General features: G+C 34.5%; 1 protein-coding gene across 1 annotated transcript in view; it reads right to left on the bottom strand.

Moving 5' to 3' along the window:
• Positions 1-7,399, bottom strand: part of LOC149845846 (ABC transporter B family member 6-like) — a 36,196-nt gene extending 28,797 nt beyond the window's left edge. The window contains exon 1 of the mRNA XM_089996043.1: positions 6,163-7,399. Coding sequence (XP_089852169.1) covers positions 6,163-6,531 — 369 coding nt within the window. The 5' untranslated portion in view covers positions 6,532-7,399. The remainder of the gene's footprint in view (positions 1-6,162) is intronic.
• Between the last annotated feature and the right edge of the window lie 18,374 nt (positions 7,400-25,773).

The following is a 25,773-nucleotide window of genomic DNA, read 5'->3' as shown; positions in this document are numbered from 1 at the left end:
AAATGTGTGGAGGGGTGAGAGGAGGAAGAAGAAAAGGAGAAGAAAAAAGATAAAAAATAAGGAAAAAATGAAAAAAAAAAGAAAAGGGAAAAAAGGAATGAAAAGAAAAAGAAGAATAAAAAGGAAGAGGAAGAAAAAGAGAAGGTCGAGGGGAGAAAGGAGGAGGAAGAAGAAAACAAGGGAAAAAAAGGGCAAGAAGGAAAAGACAAAAGGAGAAGAAAAAATAAAAGATCTGGAATGGGAAGAAGAAGAAAGAAATGAAGAGAAAAAAGAAAAGACAACCATGTCCCCGCCTAGACAACCTAGGCGACCTAGGTCTACCACCTAGACTCATAAGCCTAGGTGATGGCTTTACACCTAGCCCGCCTAGGCACCACTTTTGACAACAAAGGTTTTCCATGGATCAATCATGCACAAGTTCACAAGTCTATCAATTCAGTTTGGGGACAATGACCTATTTTGGTTAGAGAATAACCAGAAAGGAAAAAGGAAACTGATGATTTTGTGTCCCCATTTTCACCATTATGGAAATAGGGATGATGGCATTGCTTAACCTTCTTGCTTCTTGGTGAAAGGAATAAAAAAGAAAAACCGTGGTAAAAAGAAATGAACAACAAATACAAAATACAAACAAGAAGGAGGTTTCACTACATTTGATAAATCAGCTACCAATTTTCCCTCATTCCAAACACAATACCCTCATGACTAATTGGGCCCTTGGTTTCCCTCTGCTGCAACCCTTCCACAATCTTACATACAGTCCATCAGTCACTCATGATAGTTTTCAAACTGTTTCTTATTTCCTTTAAGCCTTTGACACTCCCAAAGCCTCACTAGACCTCTTCCATGAAATCCTAGGAATTATGGTCATGGATAAGGCCAGTGAGAATTTAAAGAGCCTAGTGGAAGGCACACGCACCATGGTGAAACAAAGCCACGTGGAAAAGGTCTAGTAAGTTTTGAAGGTCGGGCTTAGAGCAAGGACCAGTTGTTTGGCATAAAGGTAATACACCATTGTCTTGAGTTGAACTGGTCCAGATAACTATCAATAGTTCCAGAAAATCAAACACTGTTAAACCATGAATCATGCTCATAGCTATTGTGCTTCAAATTGTTATCACAGGTTTAATATTTCGCCAAAAATCAAAGTTGTATCTGAAATTCAATAAGTGATAACAATTTCCAGAGTTCAGTTGATTATTTAAAGTGTTAGACCTCAATTCCACCAGAAATTTAAAAAAGAAAGAAAGGAAAAAACTAGATGTATATGAATGCATAGGACTTGCTGTGTACATCGGTCAAGAGGGTGTTCAAGAGTGCCAACACATATGACTTCTGCACAACAGGTACCTATTCCTGCAGTAATCATTGAGTCTGACATATCTGATAGCCATACTGATCTTCCTCAGTTCAATCCATTACTCCCACAAAATCCCATATATGCTAGTCCTCTACCATCCATTCAAGAATAATCTTCTCCCTTGATCACTTGATCATAATAAAAAATGGAAAGTGTTCAATTGAAACATGAAAACGGGACTGAATTGGTCCTAGTTACTCTTCAGGACAGAGTGGAAGAGGGGAGGAGATTCTTAAAAGAGGAAAAGGATCTAATTCCTTCAAAAGAACTAAATGAGAAGTTGTCCAGATACTGAGCTCAAACGCCAATTTTGCTATAAAGGTTTTGAGTGTAGCTTTGTAAGACCTGTGAATTTTGTAAATTTTTAATTACGAGTTTATGCAGGATTTCAGAATAATATTGTTATTATTTAAATCATGAGATCTAGTAAAATTAAGGGTTCAACGAATTCAAAACTGAAAATTTGAATCCCCTGCATTTAGATTGGTGTTTGGGTCGAATATCGGATATGGACCTCGGGTAGGTCCGAGATCCAGTACCGATAGCAATTGAATCTAGTACCTGGGTCTGGATCTCAGAAGGATATGAAATCCAACCCAAGACTGGATATGGAGTGATCCAAATTCTAATGGAAAGGACCAAATTTGGATCCTGATCCAAATATGAAAGATGAGGACTCAAAATCCTGAAAATAATAAGAATAAGAAACATATATAAAGAATATAGAGAGGTAGGGTGGCTCGCCCTCTGTGGGACCCACCTACCTTGTTAGATAAATTATATCTTCAAAAAATATATATAAATAAATAAATAATATATAAAGGATAGAATCACAATTTCCTAAAATTCTAGATTAAGGTAATCACCCACCTAATCCATTTCCCAAAAACGAAAAGGGAATGGAGTGTGATAATTGAAGCAAGTGTGGGATGCCCCCTGTGAGACCCACTTGCCTTCAAAGAGAAGATCAACCTCTTCTCTCTCTCTTTATCTATATTTTAAAATATATATATATATATATGGATGGAAAGAAAGATAATGATAAAACTTATATACCATAAAATAAGTTAAGAAAAAAAAAAGTTAGAAAGAGATAAAAGATGGGAAAGAAATCAAAAAGAGACTAAACTTGTGGGAGTGAAAGACCGGAAGGGAAAGAGGGTCGCGCCCCTCCCTCCTTCCAAATCTCTCCATCTCTCCCTCTCTCTTTCTATAACACTCTCTCCTCTCAAACCATCGCTTATCCAACGATTCTCTCTCTCTCTCTCTCTCTCTCTCTCTCTCTCTCTCTCTCTCTCTCTCTCTCTCTCTCTCTCTCTCTCTCTCTCCTACACTGGACGGCTGAGAGGAAGGACTCCATTGTTGGAGCTCAGTGGGCTGTTCGAATTCGTGCAAGTGACTAGAACCGGATTCAGTTTATTTTCGTACACCAAGGTAGGATCCTCGGCCCACTTCGTGTGAATAGCAGATTTGCATACAAGATCATGCTAAAATCACAACACCATGACCATCGGCCCACCTATTTTAGCAAGGTCGATGGCATGTGTGAGAATCGATGATACACGAATTCGTGTATGTGATCCAAGTTAGATTTCTAAATCAAATGAAATGTTGTATTCATTATCGAGTTTTTTCTAATTAGTTTGAGTTTATCATATTCAAAAATCTGGAATGTTATGGTCATGCATGAAAACTTGGATCAGATGATTAATATATGATTTTTTTTCTATCATATGCATATACCGACTAGTCCCATAAAACTGGTTGGATCTCCTTCGTATCTCAATCAATAAATACAAACAAGGATTCTACCATAATCTACACATTCAGAACTTCAATTTGGTATACTGTTTCGATTTATTTGAGCATGTTTCATAGGAGATAAGTCCATTACAATAGGCGACTAAGTTTTGTCCTGTTTGCAAGACTGTCTAAATTTTCTAACCTGACCAATTTTGAAAGAAAATATGTATCTCCTAGATGACGAATCTGATAAATGAAAACAAGGATTCTATCATGATCAACACATTCTGAACTTGAATTTGGTATATTGATTTGATTTGATTTTAATTGAATCAGTTTCATAGGAGATATGTTTGTTGCAACAGAAGACTGAGTTCTGCCTTGTTTGCAGGATTGTCCAGATTTCCTAACCTGACTAGTTTCGAAAGAAAACATATATCTCTTAAATAAGGAATCCAATAAATACAAATAAGGATTATATCACAATCTAGACATTCAGATCTTCAAATTGATATGTTGTTTTGACTTATTTAGATATGTTTCATAAAAGATATGTCTGTCGAGAGAAAATTCTGACCTATTCGCAGGACCATTTTAACATGTATGCATAGAGTGGAGTTGTAACTCTTGACATAAATCATATGCATATAGATATATGTATATGTATATTGGGAGGCATATGTATATATACGTCAATGTGTATGTATAATTTCATTGAAAATTTATGATGCATTCACATGTGCATTTATTGGTATACAATAATGTGATATGGCATTAGATGAAATTTCATCAATTGTGCATAAATTGATTCATATAGCATCAATGAGCCTTACAAAAATGTGACATTTTATGAGTTGAAATTCTATCACTTATGCATGAAAAGATTCAGGTATCTTTTATTGAACTTTGCAAAAATGCATGATAAGTTGTATGCATTTATTGTTTTGCATGAAATTATGTATATTTTGCATATGAATGTCATGACCATAGTTTTGATTCTTTGAATATAGAGTGCATGTCATTAAATGCAAGTGTTTGATAAATTATATGGATGTAGTGGTTCATGATTATGCGAAAGCTCAAGATGAGCAAAGTGGGTTCAGAAGACCTGTTGTTGTGCCACACAAGCACTTGAAATTGTGTTTGTATGTCATGCCAATACTATGTTGTGATGGTGTCCTGAGTGCACCTGTGTGTTCGCCCATAAGCTGAGTAATGTGGTCAAATTGGACCAACGGGGTACTCTCCGTAAGCTCAAGATAGTATTCATGAACATAAACATAAATTAAGGCTTGACCTATTTCATACTGGGGCTTGTTTCTAGACCTCATCAGTGTTCTGGTACCACAAGTACACTAGATAGGTGATCATAATGTATTGACTACCACACTGGTGTAGTCAATGTTCTTGTTATGAAGGCAGGTAGTTGCATACCCTGGTGCAGTACATAGCTCACGAAGCCCTAATTGCCTAATGAAGCAAGTACAATAATGTCATAAACACTAAATTGATAAGATTGATGCCCATTTGATTCTGGTGCTACCATAGACAGGGTAGATGGTACAGACTCTTGTGTATTGGTTGTGTATGCCCAAACTTGCTACGAGCAGTAATAGCTCGATGGTTCCTTGCCCCAAAGAGTTCGTGAACCTGACCTACTACTTTTGCCCTAGATGGTAGGTCCTACAACTTATGTAGAAGTCAGATGCAATTCTGAAAGAGTTCTCTTGGTCATTACATCGCCCTTTTAGGAATCCGTTTCAAATAGTCATTCGAGGTATTAAAACACTCAAACATAACAAACTCTTAAATAGTTTCATTTGTCTCGAAGTAATCAAACTGTGTGTACCCACAGTGGGTTAATTATGCAACATAAAAGATAATTGTACAACTTTACATTTTTAAATGCAATTGATGTTTCCATAATGAATTATGTGAATGTACTATGGTTAGTTTTGTGATATGCTTTGAGATATGTTGTGTCTATGATATTAATGAATGTTCAAGCATTTAATCTCTTATGACCTCTTTGAATTGCATGAATGCGCTATGGTTAACTTTGGAATATGCCTTGAAGATGTCATTACCGAATATTCAACCTGTAACTTCTTAGTGAAGTCTGACTGGCATTTTGCCAAAAAAATCTACAAGTCAGGAATGACGATGAATGTTGCGGATGTGGTCATGATTTACACAATCTCTGAGGATCTTATCCATTGATTATTTATTTTAAGATTTTTTCATTTCATTTAAATACATTTATTGTAATAATCCTTTTAAATTGGGATATGGTAAACCTCTTATTCTTAATTATTTTAATTGATGTCATATGTGTGGATGCTAATACTTGTAACTCGCCCAAGATGTTCATCATTTCTTTTAAATCATTTCCGCTATGCTTACTATTTCAAAAAAAAATTGCATGAAATTTTGGAGCGCTACAAGGTTTGCGAGTGCTTTAGGCTTTTCTCGCTGGAAGCATCAGTTCTCTCCTGCAACTTCTCTCACCAGAGTTTGTCAATACTTTTCCAAGAAAATCAAGTTAAAACATAGAACAGTAGTCTCTTACAGTAATTTTCTTATGACACCAACAGTATAGGCTCTTACCACAATCTTCCTACGACACCATGTACCTAATATCAATTTATTTTTCATATTTGCTATTTAGGGTAGCACCAAATCCTATTCGGATTTGCTTTCTTCAGTTTTTTCCTTGTAATATAATAGCAAGAATTTAGAATTCGATTGAAAAGGAGGATCCATTAAATTTGTGAAACGGAGCCCCTACAATGTCAACTTCTTAGAGGCTGACGTGAAATCAATAACATGTCCCGAACAGGACCAGATATCTTAAATGCATATGCAACCAATAGACTTTTGAGAATATTATGCAGCGGACAACTACATGCAAAGAAAAGACCGATGGATGCATCATCTTAACGAACTCGATTTTGCAAACAAGAGTTCCTATAAGCAACAACTCCAGATATGCAACACCAACTCGTGCCTAGCACGACCAAGAATAGAAAAACAACCAATAAACAAATCGAAACGCACACCTTCTTGAATTGGCTGAACAACTGATCGGGAGGCAAGTGTTCAAGCAGCAGCAGATTGATCACCTTCCCGAAGAAATGCAAATATATAACCAGGGCAGTACCGTGAGCTGCCGCAGCCAACGAGCCAACGATCATCAAGACCCAATCGAAGCCATCTGCGCAGGCGAAAAGCCTGGAGAACGGCACAGCAGCCGGTGGAGGCTCGATCTCCTCCTCCACCTCGATCTCTTCTTCGTCTTCGAGCTGAATTCCCTCCGCATTTGTATCCAGGTACGGCGAAGGAGACTCCGGCGGCTCCGACACCTCCGAGACTGGCGTCAGTGGCTGTATGTGTGAGGGCGACCACCCAAACAATCCCCGCGACATCATCCTTCCTTCCTCTTTCGCTCACAATTCCCTCCCACATGAACTCGCAAAACCCCCAAAAACTCCTAATCCATCCAGCAGAAGCGGAACTCTGCCTCTCATACCTCACAAAGAAATTCTAAAACCAGAAACAAAATAAAACGATCTTCTCCTAAAAATTCCAACTCACAAGTGCACACACAACCCTAAAACCCTAACCTCAATAAATTCGACAGCATCAAAAACTCTAATCCTCCAATTCCCACTTCAGGAACGCCAGCAACGGCACTCTGAACCCTAACCCCAATCCCACACACTTCAAAAGACACAAACCGAACCCTAGTCAACCAAGCACGGCAAAATAAAGGATCCGAGAGAGAGAGAGAGAGAGAGAAAAGAAAAGCTAGAAGAAGAAAAGCTCAGGCAAAACTAAGAGAAAAAATCACGAAAAGAATTCCACAAATCGAGATTCCCACACTCTGAAGTCACTTCCTCCGTCCAAACACGGCCGAGCGAACTAGATCCGGCAGCCGAGCAGAGAGACAGAGAGGACACGGAAATTTCTGGTCTCCGGCGGGAATCCGGCCAGGAGATTACCTCGGGGACAATGCAGGAACAGCCTGGCATCGACCAGCCAGTGTGGGTTTGAATCGTTTGATTATTACGATCCGTTTGGAGCCATCATTACGAATATAAGGGAGGGAGCGAGAGCGAGCGCGCACATACACACACTATCTTCGTCATGCACAGAGAGACACACACGCAACTGTCGTGTGTTAACTGTGAGTGTGAAAGAGGAGGCCACCAACTCCTACTTGAGTGGTCCGCGCAGCGGCCACCGGTGTGCTTGCGTGCGTGCTCATTACACACACTCTCTATCTTTTCTTTTCCTTTTTCACTTTCGCTCTCTCTTTTTTTCTTTTCACACGTCTTTTTTTTTTCATTTTCGGTCTTCTTCTTTTTGGGTTTTTTGTTGTTTGATTAGTGTGGAACGGATACCAACGCTTGTTTAAGAGACTTCGTAAGTTCGTTTCTTTTTTGCTCATTTAATAGGATTGTGTGTTCCAGACAGCCATGAATCCCGTGACAGTGTGTATGGGGAAAGGTCCATGGCTGCTGGTGGATTGCATATCGGGATATGAAACCCCATTGATAGATTCAAATTCACACAGAAATTCTTGTATATATATATATGATAACTGAACATATTAGGCCTTATTTTTAATTTTGCTTCATAGGTTTTAAGTGTTTTATGATAAATCTGAACCGTATGTATGCTTGATTTAGTGATAATTGACTCTTCCATCATGTTTTTGATAAAAAAAAAAACCATGTTTTTCTGAGCCAAGGAAAATTGGTACTTTTGTAGCCATTGATTTTGGATCACCAAAAAAACTTGTATACAAGGTCTGATTCCCACCATCCAAAAGTTTGTTCTCACTAAACAAAATTTATAAGTGTCATTTAGGGTATTAGATGTGAGAAATAATACTTAAAACTACTATTTTTTAAGGGGCCCAATGAGACCTAACTAAAAAAGGGCTCATGAAATTCACTACTATATATATATAGAGAGAGAGAGAATGAGAGAGAGAGAGTAATGGGTCCATGCTGAATGAAATGTGCTACATGAACATGAAACTACATGAAACGTACTAAATAAGTTTTTCAGATATTTTTGTTTTATTTTAAAATTTTGATCGTACATATGTGATCTATGTACTTGATTTTATAAGGATCCGTGCTTGAATTGTTTGATTGGGTTTTTACAAGGTTAAAAAAATCAATGGTCTAAAATCTTTTCAAATTTTTTAGACTTCAAATATCGTTATTTTAATAAAAAACACATGAACCGGGTGAGGATTTCTGGTAAATCGACCATGCACAACACATTTATGGGGTCAGAACTGCAAAAAGAAACACCTAAAAAGACAAATCTATTTATCACACATCATTTAGCACCTACTCATTTCTATGTATATATATAGTGAGAGTTAGTGCAATGAGAACATGTAAAATGAGTTTTTTAGGTCTTTTTATTTTATTTTTAAATTTTGACTATACAGATATGATCTATGTACCTGATTTTATAGGGATCAACTCTTGAAGTGTTTGATTACGACGGCATGGGTGGGTTTTTATAATGTTCAAAAAGCAACGGTCTAAAATATTTATCAGCTTTTGAGGCTCCAAATATCATTTTTTTCATAAAAAACACATGATCCAGGTGTGGATTCCTAATAAATTCATCATGCTGAACACATTTATGGCGTCAAAACTGTGAAAAAATTACCCAAAAAAGCATAAAAAAAACCATTTAGCACGTACCCATTAATATATATATATGAGTAAAGTGAGTGGTAGTTGTTTAATCCAGTAAAAACCTGTATCTTCGGATGGATTTTCTTTCAAACTCATTTGGACGCACAGTGTAATGCCACGCCTTTTAAAAAAAAAGATTTAATGATGGATTTTAAACCACCTCTAAATATGTGTTTTTCCACCTAGACTTTTAGCGCAGTCAAGACTGCTGCTAAAAGTCTAGAGCAAAAAAAAAATAGACTACAACATCCTAAGCATCATTCAATCAATCTTCAAACACTTTACATGTTTGAAGATACATGTGTTTGATTGAAAAAGCACTCACACTTACGCGATGGATGTTCAACATTTTTTAATGCAAAAACATGTTTTATTGAACTAAAATCATATTTAGTGGCACCTAAAAAATGCCGCTAAAGCCTTTTGTTTTTATACTACATGTGCCTCGCTGAGGTCTTTTAGTGATGTTTTGAAGCGTCGCTAAAGGTCCTAGCGAAAATGGAACCTTTAGCAATGCTGCTAAGTGTGGTTTTAGCATAAAAATGTGTTTTTGAGCATTTTTGTATGCTGATCATCCATCATTTTCATGCGATGGATGGTGAACGCAAGTGTGCTTTCTGTAAGCAGCTACAGATCAATCAGTTACCACTTTTTCTTTATATATATATATATATATATATATAGAGAGAGAGAGAGAGAGATGAGTGTATAATCAAACACTCAAAGCATTTGATGATATTATAGGTTTTTTCGCCGCTGATCGCTTAAGATCAGCAGCAAAAATGTCATTTTTTTTATAAAAAAGGCCTTTTGCAGCATTTTTGGATCACTAAAGGTCACAAAATCTAAAAAAGAGATACGTGGACACTCTAGATGTGTTCCACATTACTCTCATTCATAATATATATATATATACATAAGATGATAGCTGCTAATTTTCTAGCTAATTGTCGTGCTAACTAGTTTTTCCAAGGGTTTTTCCCATGTATTAATTAAATATGATTGTAGCACTATTGATTTAATAGGAAAAGACACTTGAATCATATTTTTTTAGTGAAAAACATAATTTTTTAACCTTGAATATTTAGAAAAATCATAATGTCAAATTTTTATACCTTATAAATTAACCATGTAGAACACATTTATACAAACCCTTTGAAAAGTTATAGTTAGAAAAGTGGTTGGCAGTTACTCTCTCTCTCTCTCTCTCTCTCTCTCTATATATATATATATATATATATATATATATATATATGTGTGTGTGTGTGTGTGTGTGTGTGCGCGCGCACATGTTATAGCTGCCAACGACAAGTACATGGGTGTTTTCAAGTTATTTTCGCAAATTTGACCCTGCAGATGTGTTTGACATGCTTGACTTGCTAGGAAACGATGCTTGAATCATGTTTTTTTTATCAAAAACATATCTTTTGAACCTTAAATATTTATGAAAAACTTATACCATTAATTTTTAAACTTTATAAAAACCTATTAGATGATCCAATAGATGATTCTTATAAAATAAAATATGTAAAATACATCTATATGGTTAGATTTAAGGAAAATATAAACAAAATTCAAAATCATGATAGGCTCACGGTAGACCCAAAAGTGGTAGGCAGCTACCACCAACTTTGTATATATATATATATAAAAGAAGGAGATGGTTCTACTTCTTTTTTGTTAAGACCTACAAAGTTTATAATTTCAAGTATTTTTTGCTTGATCTGAACAGTTAGATGTGTTTATCATTGTTTATTTTCTAAACATAAGTTTTTTTTAATTGATTTAATGTAAAAATATAAATATTTTATCATCAAATTTTATCATAATATTAACCATTGATTTTTTTTACCTTTTTAAAATACACAACTGAGCATAAAAAATCTTAATCAAATATATGCCCTATATTGAGTAAACAATGATAAACACATCTAATGGTACAAATCAAACAAAAAATATTTAAAAGTACAATTTTTGGAAGGTCCTAATAAACAGGAGAAAAGGGTAGAACCAACCCCCTTTATATATATATATATATATATATATATATATATATATATATATATATATATATATATATATATAATACAATTAATTTAATAATAAAAAAACGTTTCACAGTTCAATAAAAGCTTGTTTCTATGTCCATATAAGCAAGCTTCTCAATATGAAAATACTTTATATATATATAATACAATTAATTTAATAATAAAAAAACGTTTCACAGTTCAATAAAAGCTTGTTTCTATGTCCATATAAGCAAGCTTCTTAATATGAAACATATTTTTTATAAATATTTTGAAATAGCTTATCCAAAAAAGAAAAAAAAAATCTTCTGACATATAAAGAAACTTGTAGTTTCGCTCATCTAAGGAGTTGTAAGGTTTTAAGAACAAGACAGTGAGTATGAATAAAGTAGTACTAAGTCACCCTTTGCTAAACATTTCACTCAAGCCAACTTGAGACAAGGACCCCTTGGTCGTGTTCAGCTAGTAAACCTTCACAAGCAGCTCGTGGCTCAACTCTCTAAGTTCATTTTATGAGCTCTGAACGAGCTGAACCAAGGTGAGAGCATTCCCGGCCATAGGATTTTGGCAAAAGTCTGTGATTGATCGAGAGGCGGAGCAAAATCCAAATTAGGGTGGGCACAAATGTATGTGTCTATGTGTGTGCACGTGTTCACACACACACACACACACACACACACACACATATATATATATATATATATATATATAGGGAGAGAGAGAGAGAATGGGTTTGGGATGAGGGAGGCAAAGGATTAGGGTTAGGATGGGCATTGCACTCCTAAACCAAACTCCCTTACTGAGGATTTCAGGTTCAGGGTGCCCTCATTGGCATGTGGCTCCGCTACTGCCTATGTCCAAATATGTACCTACTGGATTTGAGCGAAGCAGGTTATATGTTCCCCCCCCCCCCCCCCCCCGAAACATGCAAGTGCGTTTTCTTGGGTCTGAATGAGTGCCACATATGTAAGCACATAGGGCTCGTTTCCCCGTGTATGTCTACATCACTTAGCATCGAAGTCTAATGTGTTTGCAAAGAGTTAAGTACCTTTTCCCACCATTAGCGCCATGAAATGATGCTTTGAGTAAAGAACAAAAATGTCCTCCTGCCAGAGTTTGCAAATACTTAAGTACCCTTTCCTGCCATTGGCACCATAAAACGTTGTTTCGAGTAAAGGACAAAAATGTCCTCCCGCCAGAAAGGGTTAAAATCATCATTGTTTTCGCCCTAAAGAGTAAACTCCTCTGCTTTAACAGGAGCGCCTCGTAATATGTCACCCTAAACATTTCGGATCACTCTTTGACGATGAACCATCTACTGTAACAGGAGCTCCCTTTGACAATGCTGCCTTTGTCATCGTTTGCTGCCGCTGAAGCACCCTTTGTTGTTGTTTGTTGTTGCCGGAGCACCCTTTGTCATCGTCTACTGCCGCCGGAGTGTAGTTGGAGCATCGTTGCCACCATCGACTGCATCTATCTTCTAGGTGTTTCTCCTCCACTGTCGGATTAGCAAAACTTGTGTCCTAGAATGTGAGTTGTGTGTAAGTTTTCATTATGTAAACAAATCGATTTGTAAATCCGAATGCTAAATCTTACAAGTGGTTATACTATACATGCTAAATTACACCTATTTTCATACTGAAACAAAAGTCGTGAAAGGCAATGATATGTACTTAGAAGGCTAAATTTCTACAATGATTTGTTAGTTTGAAATTAACAAAGAGTTATATATTTAATACATTAGTTGTTTGTTCGATGCAACAATGATTTATACGTTTAAAGCAATAGCGATTTACGATTTATGATTCATAATTTATACATTTAAAGCAGCAATGATTCATACATTTAATGCAGTAGCGATTTATGATTTACAATGATATATACTTATAAAGGGTTCTATTTCTACAACGATTTATACATTTGAAGGAACACTTTATACGTTCGATGCAGCAACGATTTATACGTTTGAAGCAATAGTCTTGTGTATTTATGATTTACGAAGTTACCACGATTTGTACTTAAGTTTGCTAAATCATACTATGATGTTTACTTAGGAAGCCAAAACGTTACAATGATATGTACTTATGAAGGGTGTGATTTGTACAATGATTTATACATTTGAAGTAGCAACGATTTATATATTTGATGTAGTAGTGATGGGTAATTATGAAGTTACTTCGATTTGTAGTTAATTTTGCTAAATCGTACTACGATGTTTATTTATGAAGCCAAATATTACGATGGCTTGTAATATTGGTGATTGTGTAACAAATGTGATAATTCGTAATAATATATACTTGGAAAAGTGGTTGTAACATACAATGATGCAATTAAATTTATGTGTTGTGCAGGTTAGCAATGACTACAATTTGTAAGACAAGAAATCCTTCGTCGTTTGAGGGAATGACTCTTGGAGAAATCATCCCCCAGTCCGATATATATGAGGGTTATGCAAAGAACATTGAGAATGAAAAAGACAAGAACAAATTGTTTGATATTTATTATGCAGAGCCTGATCCATCAGATATTGAAGATGAAAAGCAAATGAAGAAAGATGAGGAAGAGCTAAAGATGAAAAAGAAGAAGAAGGATGACGAAGAGAAGGAAAATCAAATGAAGGATGAGGAGAATGAAAACTATGCACACTTATGAGGCAAAAGGATTTCTTTTTGCCGACCATGCAAAATTAAATCTATATGCAGATCATTATTCATGTTATCTGCCATGATCGTCAGTTGCATCACAGTATACTATGCATCGAGTTGTTATTTACCGTGCCAATAAAAGAAACAACTTATCCTATATGTGTGTTGACAATAGCGATTCAAGAGACAGCGATTTAATGACATCTACAACGTTGTGAAGCGATTTCAATTTTAATCACTAAATGAACAACGATTTGAATACGCACATCGCCACCGCAATCTTGCAACAATGTAAATGTCGCACACACACATTTCAATATCATAATACAAATATCATACAAATCGACACTAGCAAACACATAATATGTTACAAATCGATATACATATCGCATAATATATTATAAATTGATACGAAAATTTAGCATAATAGCTTACAAATCGATATTAACAAACAAAACAATATCTCATAAATCGATAGTATGTTACTACAACCGTGATTTGCATTATATTATTCCAGTATTTTCTATATAAAGGCAAATCATTGTTGCTTACATAGACGTCATTGCTTAAATCGCAAACATCACAACTGGAATCCAGGTCTCACAAGGCATATTGATTTTTGACAATGAGCAGGATATGAAATGACATTTTTTTTACAAATGAATGACACATATTTTCGTAACAAAGGCAAATCGTTGTGGCGATTTATGATTTATGATTTATGATTTACACATTTAAAACAGCAACGATTTATACATTTAATGCAATAGAGATTTATGATTTATAAAGTTACCAAGATTTGTAATCAAGTTTGCTAAATCATACATTGATGTTTAATGTTGAAGTCCAAACGTTATAACTATATGTACTTATGAAGGGTGTGATTTCTACATTGATTTGTATGTTTGAAGCACTAATTTGTATGTTTAAAGCAGGAACCCTAAAACCCTTAATGCCTAAACCCTAAAAGCTAAAACCTAAAACTAAATCCTATACCCTAAACCTAAACCTAAACCTTAAACCCTAAACCCTAAAACCTAAAACCTAAAACCTAAACCCTTAATATCTTACTGAACACTAACCCTAAACTCTAAACCTAAACCCTAAACCCTTAATATCTTACTAAACCCTTAACCTAAACCCTAAACCCTTAATATCTTACTAAACTGTAATGCTAAACCATAAACCCTTAATATAACCCTAAACCCTTAATATCTTACTAAACCCTAACCCTAAACCCTTAATATCTTACTAAACCGTAATGCTAAACCATCAACCCTTAATATAACCCAAAACCCTAAACCCTTAATATCTTACTAAACCCTAAACCCTAAACCCTTAATATCTTACTAAACCTTAAACCCTTAATATCTTACTAAACCATAATGTTAAACCATAAACCCTTAATATATTACTAAACCATAAACCTTAAACCCTAAACCCTTAACCTAAACCCTTAATATCTTACTAAACCATAACCCTAAACCCTAACCCTAAACCCTAAACCCTTAATATCTTACTAAACCCTAACCCTAAACCCTTAATATCTTACTAAACCGCAATGCTAAACCATAGACCCTTAATATATTACTAAACCCTAAACCCTAACCCTAAAACCTATAAACTAAACCCTATACCTAAACCCTCGATTATGAAGATGATTCGGTATATCGATTTATAAGCTATAAACAGAAATTTTCATATTGATTTGTATGATATTTAATCATCGATTTGCGTTATACTATGACAATATTTTCATAACAAAGACAAATGGACTAAACATTACAACGATTTTTAAGATATTAATAGGATTTGCCATATCGATTTAAGAAAATGTTTTGATTCTTGATATCGATTTAAGATATTGTTTTGATTCTAAATATCAATTTTTAATATATCAAAATGAATTTCCAAATCGATTTAAGATATTGTTCTGAATCTTAATATTAATTTCTATGTTGATTCTTGATATCGATTTAAGTTATTGTTTTGATTCTTAATATCGATTTATAAGTTATTGTTATGATTCTAAATATAAAGTTATATGTTGATTCTATATATCGATTTATAAGCTATCAAAAGGAATTTTCATATCTATTTGTATGATGTTATGGCAATATTGTCGTAACAAAGGCAAATGGACTAAACCGTTGTCACTGAACAAATCATTGTAATGATTGGCGTTCATAAATAAAAATCAAACAATCATTTAGCGTTGTGTATAGTGAAAATGTCACTAATTTGCTTTTACGAGTTGTTCCTATCGCGATTTACATAGTTGTGTTAATAAATGTCTGAAACGGTGAATTATGAAACATAAAAGCAATCTACTAGTAATGAATCACTTGGCATAAATTTTGATAAACAGCTAAAATGATTTGCACAAACACGCTCTGTAATCATGCACCATGATTTTTATCCAGATGTGGCTGACATAGACGTTATTATGTAAATCGTTATACCATCGTGATTTATATAATGTCGTCTGTCTTTTGGACAATGAGCTTTGTCTAAGTGAATGACACGTACCATCACAATTTACACAATAATGTGTGAAGGCCACGTGGTATCGCAATTTACTTTTACAAACACATATCGTTCTCATCGCAATTTTGTAACTATAAATTCACATGATTTAAAACCACATTCATATACAAAAAATATTAGAATTTATATACAATACATCATGACAAATGCTTTGGTTTAGATACAATACATGACCATCATCAAGAAAGAAAACAGATATCATCACAAGTATGAAACTTACGTTCAAATTAGTGATGAGCTTCTAATGCAATCCAGGTGCGGGAATGTGAACAACTATTTATGGAAGGACATTTTCATCAAACACATATCTATCTTTATGAGACTCCCATTTTTACAGAAGCGATCACCAAAACATCTGTATCGTTTATTGTCGAGCTCATTTCCTGTTGCAAAGAGATTCTATTTGCATATGCAGATACATCCTCTCCAAGAAAATGAGCTCATTAGTAATAGCATACCACTGCACCATTTCCCTCGGGCTGAGGCTCATAGAGACTCGAGCAATGGTGCACCTTGAGAATATGCTTCACAAACTTCAGCTCAGACACTGTCCCCTTGAAGAGCCGATGTGCTACATCATAAATCTCTTTTATGTATTTGTCATAAAGTATATCGAAGACAAATACGTAAAAGCAACTTATGATATAGCCCATCGGCTCCTTCAGGGGTTCAGTGCCTGAGCTGAAGTTTGTGAAGCATATTCTTAAGAGCGCACCACTGTTGAAGTATCTATCAGCCTCAGCCCAAGGAAAATGGTGCAGTGAGCTGCCATTACTAACGAGCTCATTTTCTTGGAGAGAATGTATCTGCAGCTGCACATAGAATTGCTTTGCAGCAGAAAATGAACTCGACGGTGAACACTATGGATGTTTTGGTGATCTCTTCTGTAAAAATGAGTCTCTAAAAGATAGATATGTCTTTGACAAAAATGTCGAAGAAGGAGAAGAAGAAGAAGATGAAGGCGGATGAGAAAAAAGAAGAAAAAGTTGCGCTACCGCAGAAAAGAGGAAGAGAGGTTAAATAGATTAGGGTTTTACACTTGGACAACGGGTCGGATCGGGTTTTATATATATATCTATACTAGGGTTCCAAATTGATTTAAGATATTGTTTTGAATCTTAATATCGATTTCTGTATTGATTTTTGATATCGATTTAAGTTATTGTTTTGATTCTTAATATCAATTTATATGTTATTGTTATAATTCTAAATATCGAGTTATATGCTGATTCTATATATCGATTTATAAGCTATCAACAGGACTTTCCATATCGATTTGTATGATGCTATCAACAGAAATTTCAAAATTGTAGCTTTGTAGGCTAGATGAGACAACAATTTATACATGTGAATGATACCTATTATAATGATTTGTACATGTGAATGATACATTATTAAACAGAATTTATGTGCTTTTTAGATGAAGCCATTTTCATGAATGGTGATGCAAAAAATATTAACAATTCTATTTTTGTGGCTCACGATTCATGAAAATCGATTCATCCCAAAACTCTTTCTTTGTGAACGAAATCGATAATAGACAACACATAATATTTTACACATCGATATACATATCGCATAAAATATTACAAATTGATACGAAAGTTCTGCCTAATAGCTTACAAATCAACACTACAAAACACATAAAATCATACAAATCGATGTACATATGGCAGAATATATTACAAATTGTGTCAATTCTTATTAAACCCTAACACTAAACCCCAAACCCTAAACCTAAATCATAAACATTATACCTAAACCCTAAACCCTAAACGATACCCTAAACAATGTGTATAACGATATGTAAATTTGAAGGCTAGATGAGACAATGATTTGTCTGTGCACTTGTATCGCGATTTATACTCATGTAAATTGCGATTTTCATCCAGTTGTGGTTACATAGACATCAATATGTAGATCGCGATAGGACAATACATGGTATAACATGTTACAAATCGATACTAGAAAATACCTAATATCTTACACATCGATATACATATCGCATAATATATTAATCATCGATACGACAATTCAGCATAATATTCTTAATATCGATTTAAGATATTGTTTTGATTCATAATATTGATTTCTATCATGATTCAGTATATCAATTTATAAGCTTTCAACAAGAATTTCCATATCGCTTTATGGTCGACAATGACGTCATTGCGTAAACTGCCTAAAATGCGAACCGCTAAAAGGTAGATATTATTTTATTATAAAAACTTTGGTGGGTCCCATAAGTATTGAACTTCTTTGTTATAAAAGGATATCCTCGCAATATTACCCCATAAATGATCCACAAAAAATTTAATGCTTTGTCTTCTTCCCCGGACTTCCCTTTGTCGTCTCGGTGAGTTTTTGTGTTGTGTAGGTTACCAATGGCTTACATTCATAAGAGAAGAAACACTTCATCATTCGATGGAAAATCTATAACCGAAATCATCAAACAACATGCTTTGTATGAGAAATTAGAAGCATACTACAAAATATTGATGATTGAGAATGACAAAGAAAGAGAGAAATTGCTGCTAAAGTATAGAGCAGAGCCTAATTCGTCAGATATTGAAGATGATGATCCAACAAAGAATGTTGAGGAAGAAGTACAGATGGAAAAGAAGAAGAATGATGATAAAGAGAAGCAAAAGGAAATGAAGGAGGAGGATAAAGCAAAAAATCAAAGGAAATTGAGGCGAAAGAAGGAGGAGGTGGACGATAGGGAAAAGCAAAGGAAGAACAATAAGGAGAAAGAGAAGTGAAGGCAAAAGGAGGAGGAGGATGAGAGGGAAAGACAAAGGAAGAATAAAGAGAAGGAGGAAGAGAAGGCAGAAGAAGGAGGAGGAGGAGGAGAGAGAAAAGCAACATAAGAATAAAGAGGAGGAAGAAAAGCGAAGGCAGAAGGAGGAGGAGGAGAGAGAAAAACAAAGGAAAAATAAGGAGGAAGAAAATTGAAGGAATTTGAAGAAGAGGAAAGAGGAGGAAGATAAGCAAAGATATTTTAAAAATAAGGAGGAGGAGAAAGAGAAGTAAAGACAATTGAAGAAGAAGAAAGAGGAAAGGCTAATGAAGCAGATTCAGGATGAGGAAGAGAAGGAAAGAAAAAGGAATGAGAAGAAGGATGAGGAAGATAAGGAAAGGCAAAGGAAGGAGAGGAGGATGATGGAGAGAAGGAAAGATGAAGGAAGGAGATGGAGAACGAGGAAGAGAAGGAAAGAGAAAGAAAGAAGAAGGAGGATGAGGAAGAGAAGAAAAGATAAAGGATAAGGAGGACGAGGAAGAGAAGGAAAGAGAAATGAAGAAGTAGAAGGAGGAAGAGAAGGAAAGGAAAGAGAAAGGAAAAAAAGAGGATGGATGCAAAAGAGCGAAGGAAGGAAGAAGTACAAAAGCTATGGAAGGGAGGGGATGAAGAGGAGACAAGTGTGACCAAGGTACGTTAATTGTTATTGGATATAGCAATGTACTATTGTAGGTATTATTATATATAGCGATGACTTTGTATATCGATTACTATGAATAACGATTACTCTATATATCGATTATTGTTATAGTGATTACTATGTATAGCAATTACTGTGTATAGCGATTACTGTGATAGCGATTACTATGTATAGCGATTAATTATAATTTGATATTTTGTGTTACAGGTTGGTAAGAAGAGAAACAAAGCAGCAGGTAAAAAACTGAAAAGGCGGTGTTAGTGACCTGTAGTTCTATTGTGGTACAAAAAGGTGAGTGAATATCAGAAGGACCGATTACGAATGATGCACTTCAGCGGCCTTCTGGACCAACATTATTTTGAAAATTGCTGGAACACCATGACCTACCTTGTCAATAAGTGAAACCATAAGACGAAAATGTTCCAGTTTGGGGTTTTTGAGATGACCATGACCCTAGAAGATGTGGCACAAATTACGGGTCTCAAGTGCCATAGAAGTGTTCTCCTAACAAGGGATTCAAACTATAACCCAGGGAACAATTACACGGCCCTTCTAGGAATATCGATGAAGGAATGGCGTGAGTGTATTTATGGTGGAGGCAATTCCTCAACGATGAAAGTTCATTTTTTCTGTAATAAATGGGAAGGCCGGTCCGCTACATGTGCATCTGAAGCAGCTGACCAAGAGTTGTGCAGCTTCCTTTATTTTTTTGGACTTACTTTATTTTTCAATTGTTCTAGTTCGAGAATAAGTTACTTGTGGCTGCAGTTCCTGAAAGACTTAGATGAAGTCAACAATTGGGCATGGGGTACTGCTATGCTTGCACACTTGTACAATCAACTTTACTGTGCGAGTAATGGTACAAAAATCATCGACGGGTTTTGGCCATTTGTTCAGGTATTTGTTTATTAAATATTTAGTACGTATGGACTAAGCTTGTTGAAGGTTGTAGTCTTACTAATATATTGATTTTATAGGCCTGGATGTGAGAGCATATTGTCGCATTGCGTCCTCTGTGTGGCCCTGTGGTTTGTGATTTTCCCAGGATCGGCCAGTGGGCTTCAATAAATGTCAAGGAGGAAAATGCTTAGTTCATTTTAGATGGACTGCAATTAAATGAGGTAAATGGTTTAAAATCTTTGTAATGTTTAGCATTCTTAATTAATAATCGCTTTAGGAGTTTGTATTCCTTAGAACAAATCGTTATCTCCTTAGCATTTAACTTTCATCAACATAAATCATTATAATGTTTAACATTCTTAAGTAATAATGGCTTTAGGATTTTGTCTTCCTTTGTACAAATTGTTATCTCCTTAGCATCTAACTTTCATCAGCGTAAATCGTTATAATGTTTAGTATTCTTAAGTAATAATTGCCTTAGGATTTTATCTTCTTTAGTATAAATCATTATCGCATTCAACATTTTGCATGAATAATTATGTCTATATCTAAATTACAATCTCGAATGCACAGGTTGTTTGAAGATCCTATGTAAATATGGAAGACGAGGACAAAAAGGTTGCTGTTGTGGCTGCGAGACTGTCTGTTTGTGATATTTGGATCTTTGGCAAATGTGAAGCCGAGTTGCAGCATGGTAGTCAAGTACTTCTACAAGCTGGCTTGGGACAGTCGGTACCAAAAAAACTTGTGCTATTTAGAAGGAAAATGAATAGTAGTGGGGATAGGAACGTGAATTGACACAAACGCTTCAGGAAACAATTAGATAAATGGAACAAAGGAGGTATTCGTGTCATACCATATGATTATAAAGAACAATAATATGACCCCCAACTATTTCAAACAATATTGGCAACCCATGCATCCAAATCGACAGATTGAGAAGCAACAACCTGAAAGTAAGGACACTCTTGTCCCTGATCATGTCGTCTTCCAGCATAGACGTAATATCCCTCGTGTCCCTTTGGCACTTCCTGTGATTCCCTCTGTTGCAATACACGATAGGGAGCAAACACTGCTCTGAAAGGAGAATGTATCGTTCAACAGAAGGTTCGCGATGCTGGAGAGGGAGAATAAGGAGTTATAGAAGGACGTGCAGAATTTGGGGAGACAAATTGGGTTGTTGGTTGATATGATTATCAGTGGGTTTAATAAGATCAAGGGAACGAAGAGGCCACCGAATAAAGAGACTCCACCAAGGGAAAGAAAGAGACGATTTGTAGGTCCATCTGAGTCATCAAGTGCCAGTGAATAAACATACGTGATTTGTGTATTTCGATAATTCTGTGTTGTAATTCATTCATTCTTTGTTGTAATTATATAATTCTTTCCTTAATAAGTGTAACATAGATAACGATTAATGAGTATAATTATTTAATTCTTTCCTTATGTTTGATGTGATAGTGATTACTCTGTAGTGATTCCTGTGATAGCGATTACTCTGTATAACGATTATGAAGTTACCAAGATTTGTACTTACGTTTGGTCAATCGTATAATGATTACTAGTTTTGAGTTTATTATGTATAACGAATCTTGTAATAGCGATTACTCAGTATAGCGATTATGAAGTTAGCGATTAGTACTTACAAGTAGCTAATTCGTATAACAATTACAAGTTTAGGATTTATTATTTACCGTGATTCTTGTAATAGTGATAAGTCAGTATAGCGATTTTGAAGTTAGCATGATTTGTACTTACGTTTGCTAAATCGTATAGCGATTACTAGTTTACGGTTTATTATTTATAGCATTTACTGTGATAGCGATTACTTAGTATAGCGATTAATAAGTATAGAGATTATGAAGTTACCACGAATTGTACTTACGTTTGCTAACTTATATAGCGATTACTAGTTTTGAGTTTATTATGTATAGCGATTATGAAGTTACTATGATTTGTACGTAGGTTTGCTCAACCGTTAAGCGATTTCAGGTTTAGGGTTTATTATTTGTAGCATTTTCTTTAAGTGCAAGGAACGTCACATAAGATTAGTTTTGGGTTTAGGGTCTAGAGTTTAGGTAAATGTTATCTAACACACTACTGATGTTAAGCAACATGTCATTCATTTACACGTACTAATATCGTTACGATGATACTAGCAAATGAAATGACGTATTTTATTTAATGCGCAATTTAATTAATTTATTTAATATAATCTTTGGAGGCGGTATTTTTGAAAATGGGTGGGATGTGAAACAACGTGAAATGATTAACTTCGGTAGTGTGTTTCGTAAGGAACACACGACATTTTCTTTTAGAGCAAGGAACAGGCAACCTTTCATTTTCCTGCTTCGTGAACAACAAACAGAAAACCCGACGTATTAGTTAACCACCGTCATCGCAAAAACTGTATCGATGTTGAAGAAGGAAGTTGTGATTCAGTCGACCATCCACAAAAAAGGGTACCTTCAATTGCTTTAACTTGATTTATCTTTTTTATGTAGTTTACATTTCGCTTATTGAATACAATACAACAGCTCCTTTACTGAATATTCAGCTAATTTTAGTGCAACATCCACAAAACAAGGTGCCCAAAAACTCAACAAAATGCTCAAAGCAAACATCGATCGGATGCGAGATGAATTTGCAGGACACACTATCAGTAGTTTTATACATATGAAAGTACTATTCGTTATTCATTTACGTATGTCATGGTCATGTATATTAACAAGTGCATATTTGTTGTAAACAGACTATATACGATTTCGTCATGTATATTCAAAGCAAGGGATTATCCATGCCTATACGCATCATCACCCATTATTTTATGGTATATTGGATATCTTATATGTTCATTTTCTTTTTGATTTACTAATGTACTTATGTATTTTAAACGTACTATTATTATTGTTTCGTTCAACAGAGTATCGTCCACCGGATGCCATACGCGGTTGGATTTCTAGATGGACTACAATACTGGGGTGACGATGACCAAATGGCAAACTTTTCCTCAAGTGAAAAGGTTTATGACCATATTAGTTTGCAATATGTTAAATCGATTTAAGATATTATTTTGATTCATAATATTGATTTCTATGTTGATTATTAAAATCTATTTTAAGCTATCAATAGGAATTTATATATCTATTTAAGATATTGTTCTGATTCTTAATATCGATTTATATGTTGGATCCTAATATCGATTTAAGATATTGTTTTATCCATAATATTGATTTCTATGTTGATTCTTAATATCTATTTTAAGCTATCAATATGAATTTATATATCCATTTAAGATATTGTTCTGATTCTTAATATCGATTTATATATTGGATCCTAATATCAATTTAAGATATTGTTTTGATTATTAATATTGATTTATATGTTGATTCTTAATATCTATTTTAATCTATCAATAAGAATTCATATATCGATTTAAGATATTTTTTTTATTCTTAATATCGTTTTATATGTTGAATCCTAATATCGATTTAAGATATTGTTTTGATTCTTAATATCGATTTCTATGTTGATTCTTAACATTGATTTTCAGATATTAATTCCTACATTTTGGCAATCAGAAAAGCATTGGGTCTTATACATGTTGGATGCACGAAAACAAAAAAATATGGTTATACAACTTCTTGGAATCTAACATTGGTGTAGACTGTGACATTGTGCATTTGGTAATTTTCTATCTATAAGATTACTGTATCTTCTACCGTGGCCTGAAATTTACTTGCTTTTGTATAAACCACAGGTTGGATTTTTCAGATACATGTTGAGTGTCGACATTGGCCCGTAGAGGATTCACATCGCCAAGGATGCTCATTTACAAAATAATGGCATCGATTGTGCCATCTTTGTAATTAAGTATATTGAAGCAATATACTATGGATGAGTACTAGAATTCACCGCTGTATGTTGTACACTTAAACATGTTTTATTATCCTATATTAGTGCTGACTATATTTCTATATTGGTTTGTCTATCGGTTTTTATTTTTTCAGAATGATATTTCTGGATTTCGCAAAGAACTATGCAAAAAACTGATGGATTTTCTAATTACGATGGATACAAAACCCTAGACTACAGGAATACCTAGAAAGCAACGAAGGATGCGAGGCCCTCATGAGTAAGAGGAAGCCGTTTTAAACGTCTACCGGTTCTCAAGGATAACGTGAAGAGGGTTATGTTCTATTGCTGAGAGAAAAAGAGAGCAATTTTTGGTTCAATATTCAATTTCCCAAATAAGAGAAATTTTTTGTGTACAGACATTTGTAACAAATTTTGTAGACTGTATATACAAATTTTATAAGGATGTTCGAAATTCACATTGATCCATAAACCAATATTACGCACTGGCACATGTGTGTTGAATACGCAAATTGCCACTTCAAGCACGCAAATCGTAACAATGTCAATTATGCAGACACATATTTCAAAATCATAATACAAATATCTTAAAAATCAAAACATCTTACAAAATTATGCAATTGGCACTTGTTAATATCGATTAGTAAGCTATTATGCTGATATAGTGTCAATTTGTGAGATATTGTTTTGTTTATTAATATCGATCAGTAAGCTATTATGGTGAATTGTCATATATCGATTTATAAGATATTATATATTTTATAGTGTCAATTTGTGAGATATTGTTTTGTTTATTAATATCGCTTTATAAGCTATTATGCTGAATTGCGGTATATCGATTTATAAGATATTATGCTGAATTGTTGTAAATCGATTTGTAAGATATCAAGCCAAAGAGAAGTGAAAATTCTTACGAGCCTTCTTAGAAGTGGTCACTTTTTGGTCATTAATTGATGAAATAGGGAAAGGTTCATCAGCGGGTTCAATCTTTGGCTTCTTAATGTCAGTCTGATTACTGTTTTTGTCAGCACACCCTCTCTTCTCTCGAGGAAATTAATGAGGCAAAACCGCATCTACAACACGCCTTTTTTAGAATGAAGCTTCCCAATATAGTATCAATTTGTTGATATTGTTCTGTTTGTTAATATCGATTTGTAATATTATGTTGAATTGCTGTATATCGATTTGTAAGATGTTATGTGTTTTCTAGTATCGATTTGTGAGATATTGTTTTGTTTGTTAATATCGATTAGTAGGCTATTATGGTGAAATACTGTATATCGATTTGTAAGCTATTATGTGTTTTCTAGTGTCGATTTGTGAGATATTGTTCTGTTTGTTAATATCAATTTGTAAGCTATTACGCTGAATTGTGGTATATCGATTTGTAAGATATTATGTGTTTTCGAATATTGATTTGGTGATATTGTTTTGTTTGTAAATATCGATTTGTAATATATTATGCTGATTTTTCGTATATCAATTTGAAAGATATTATGTTGAATTATC

Source organism: Nuphar pumila, chromosome 2, assembly GCF_984573655.1.
Source record: "Nuphar pumila chromosome 2, dmNupPumi1.hap1.1, whole genome shotgun sequence".
Taxonomy (NCBI): Eukaryota; Viridiplantae; Streptophyta; class Magnoliopsida; order Nymphaeales; family Nymphaeaceae; genus Nuphar; species Nuphar pumila.
Note: the sequence above shows the minus strand (reverse complement) of the source record. Positions and strands in the feature narration are given on the sequence as shown.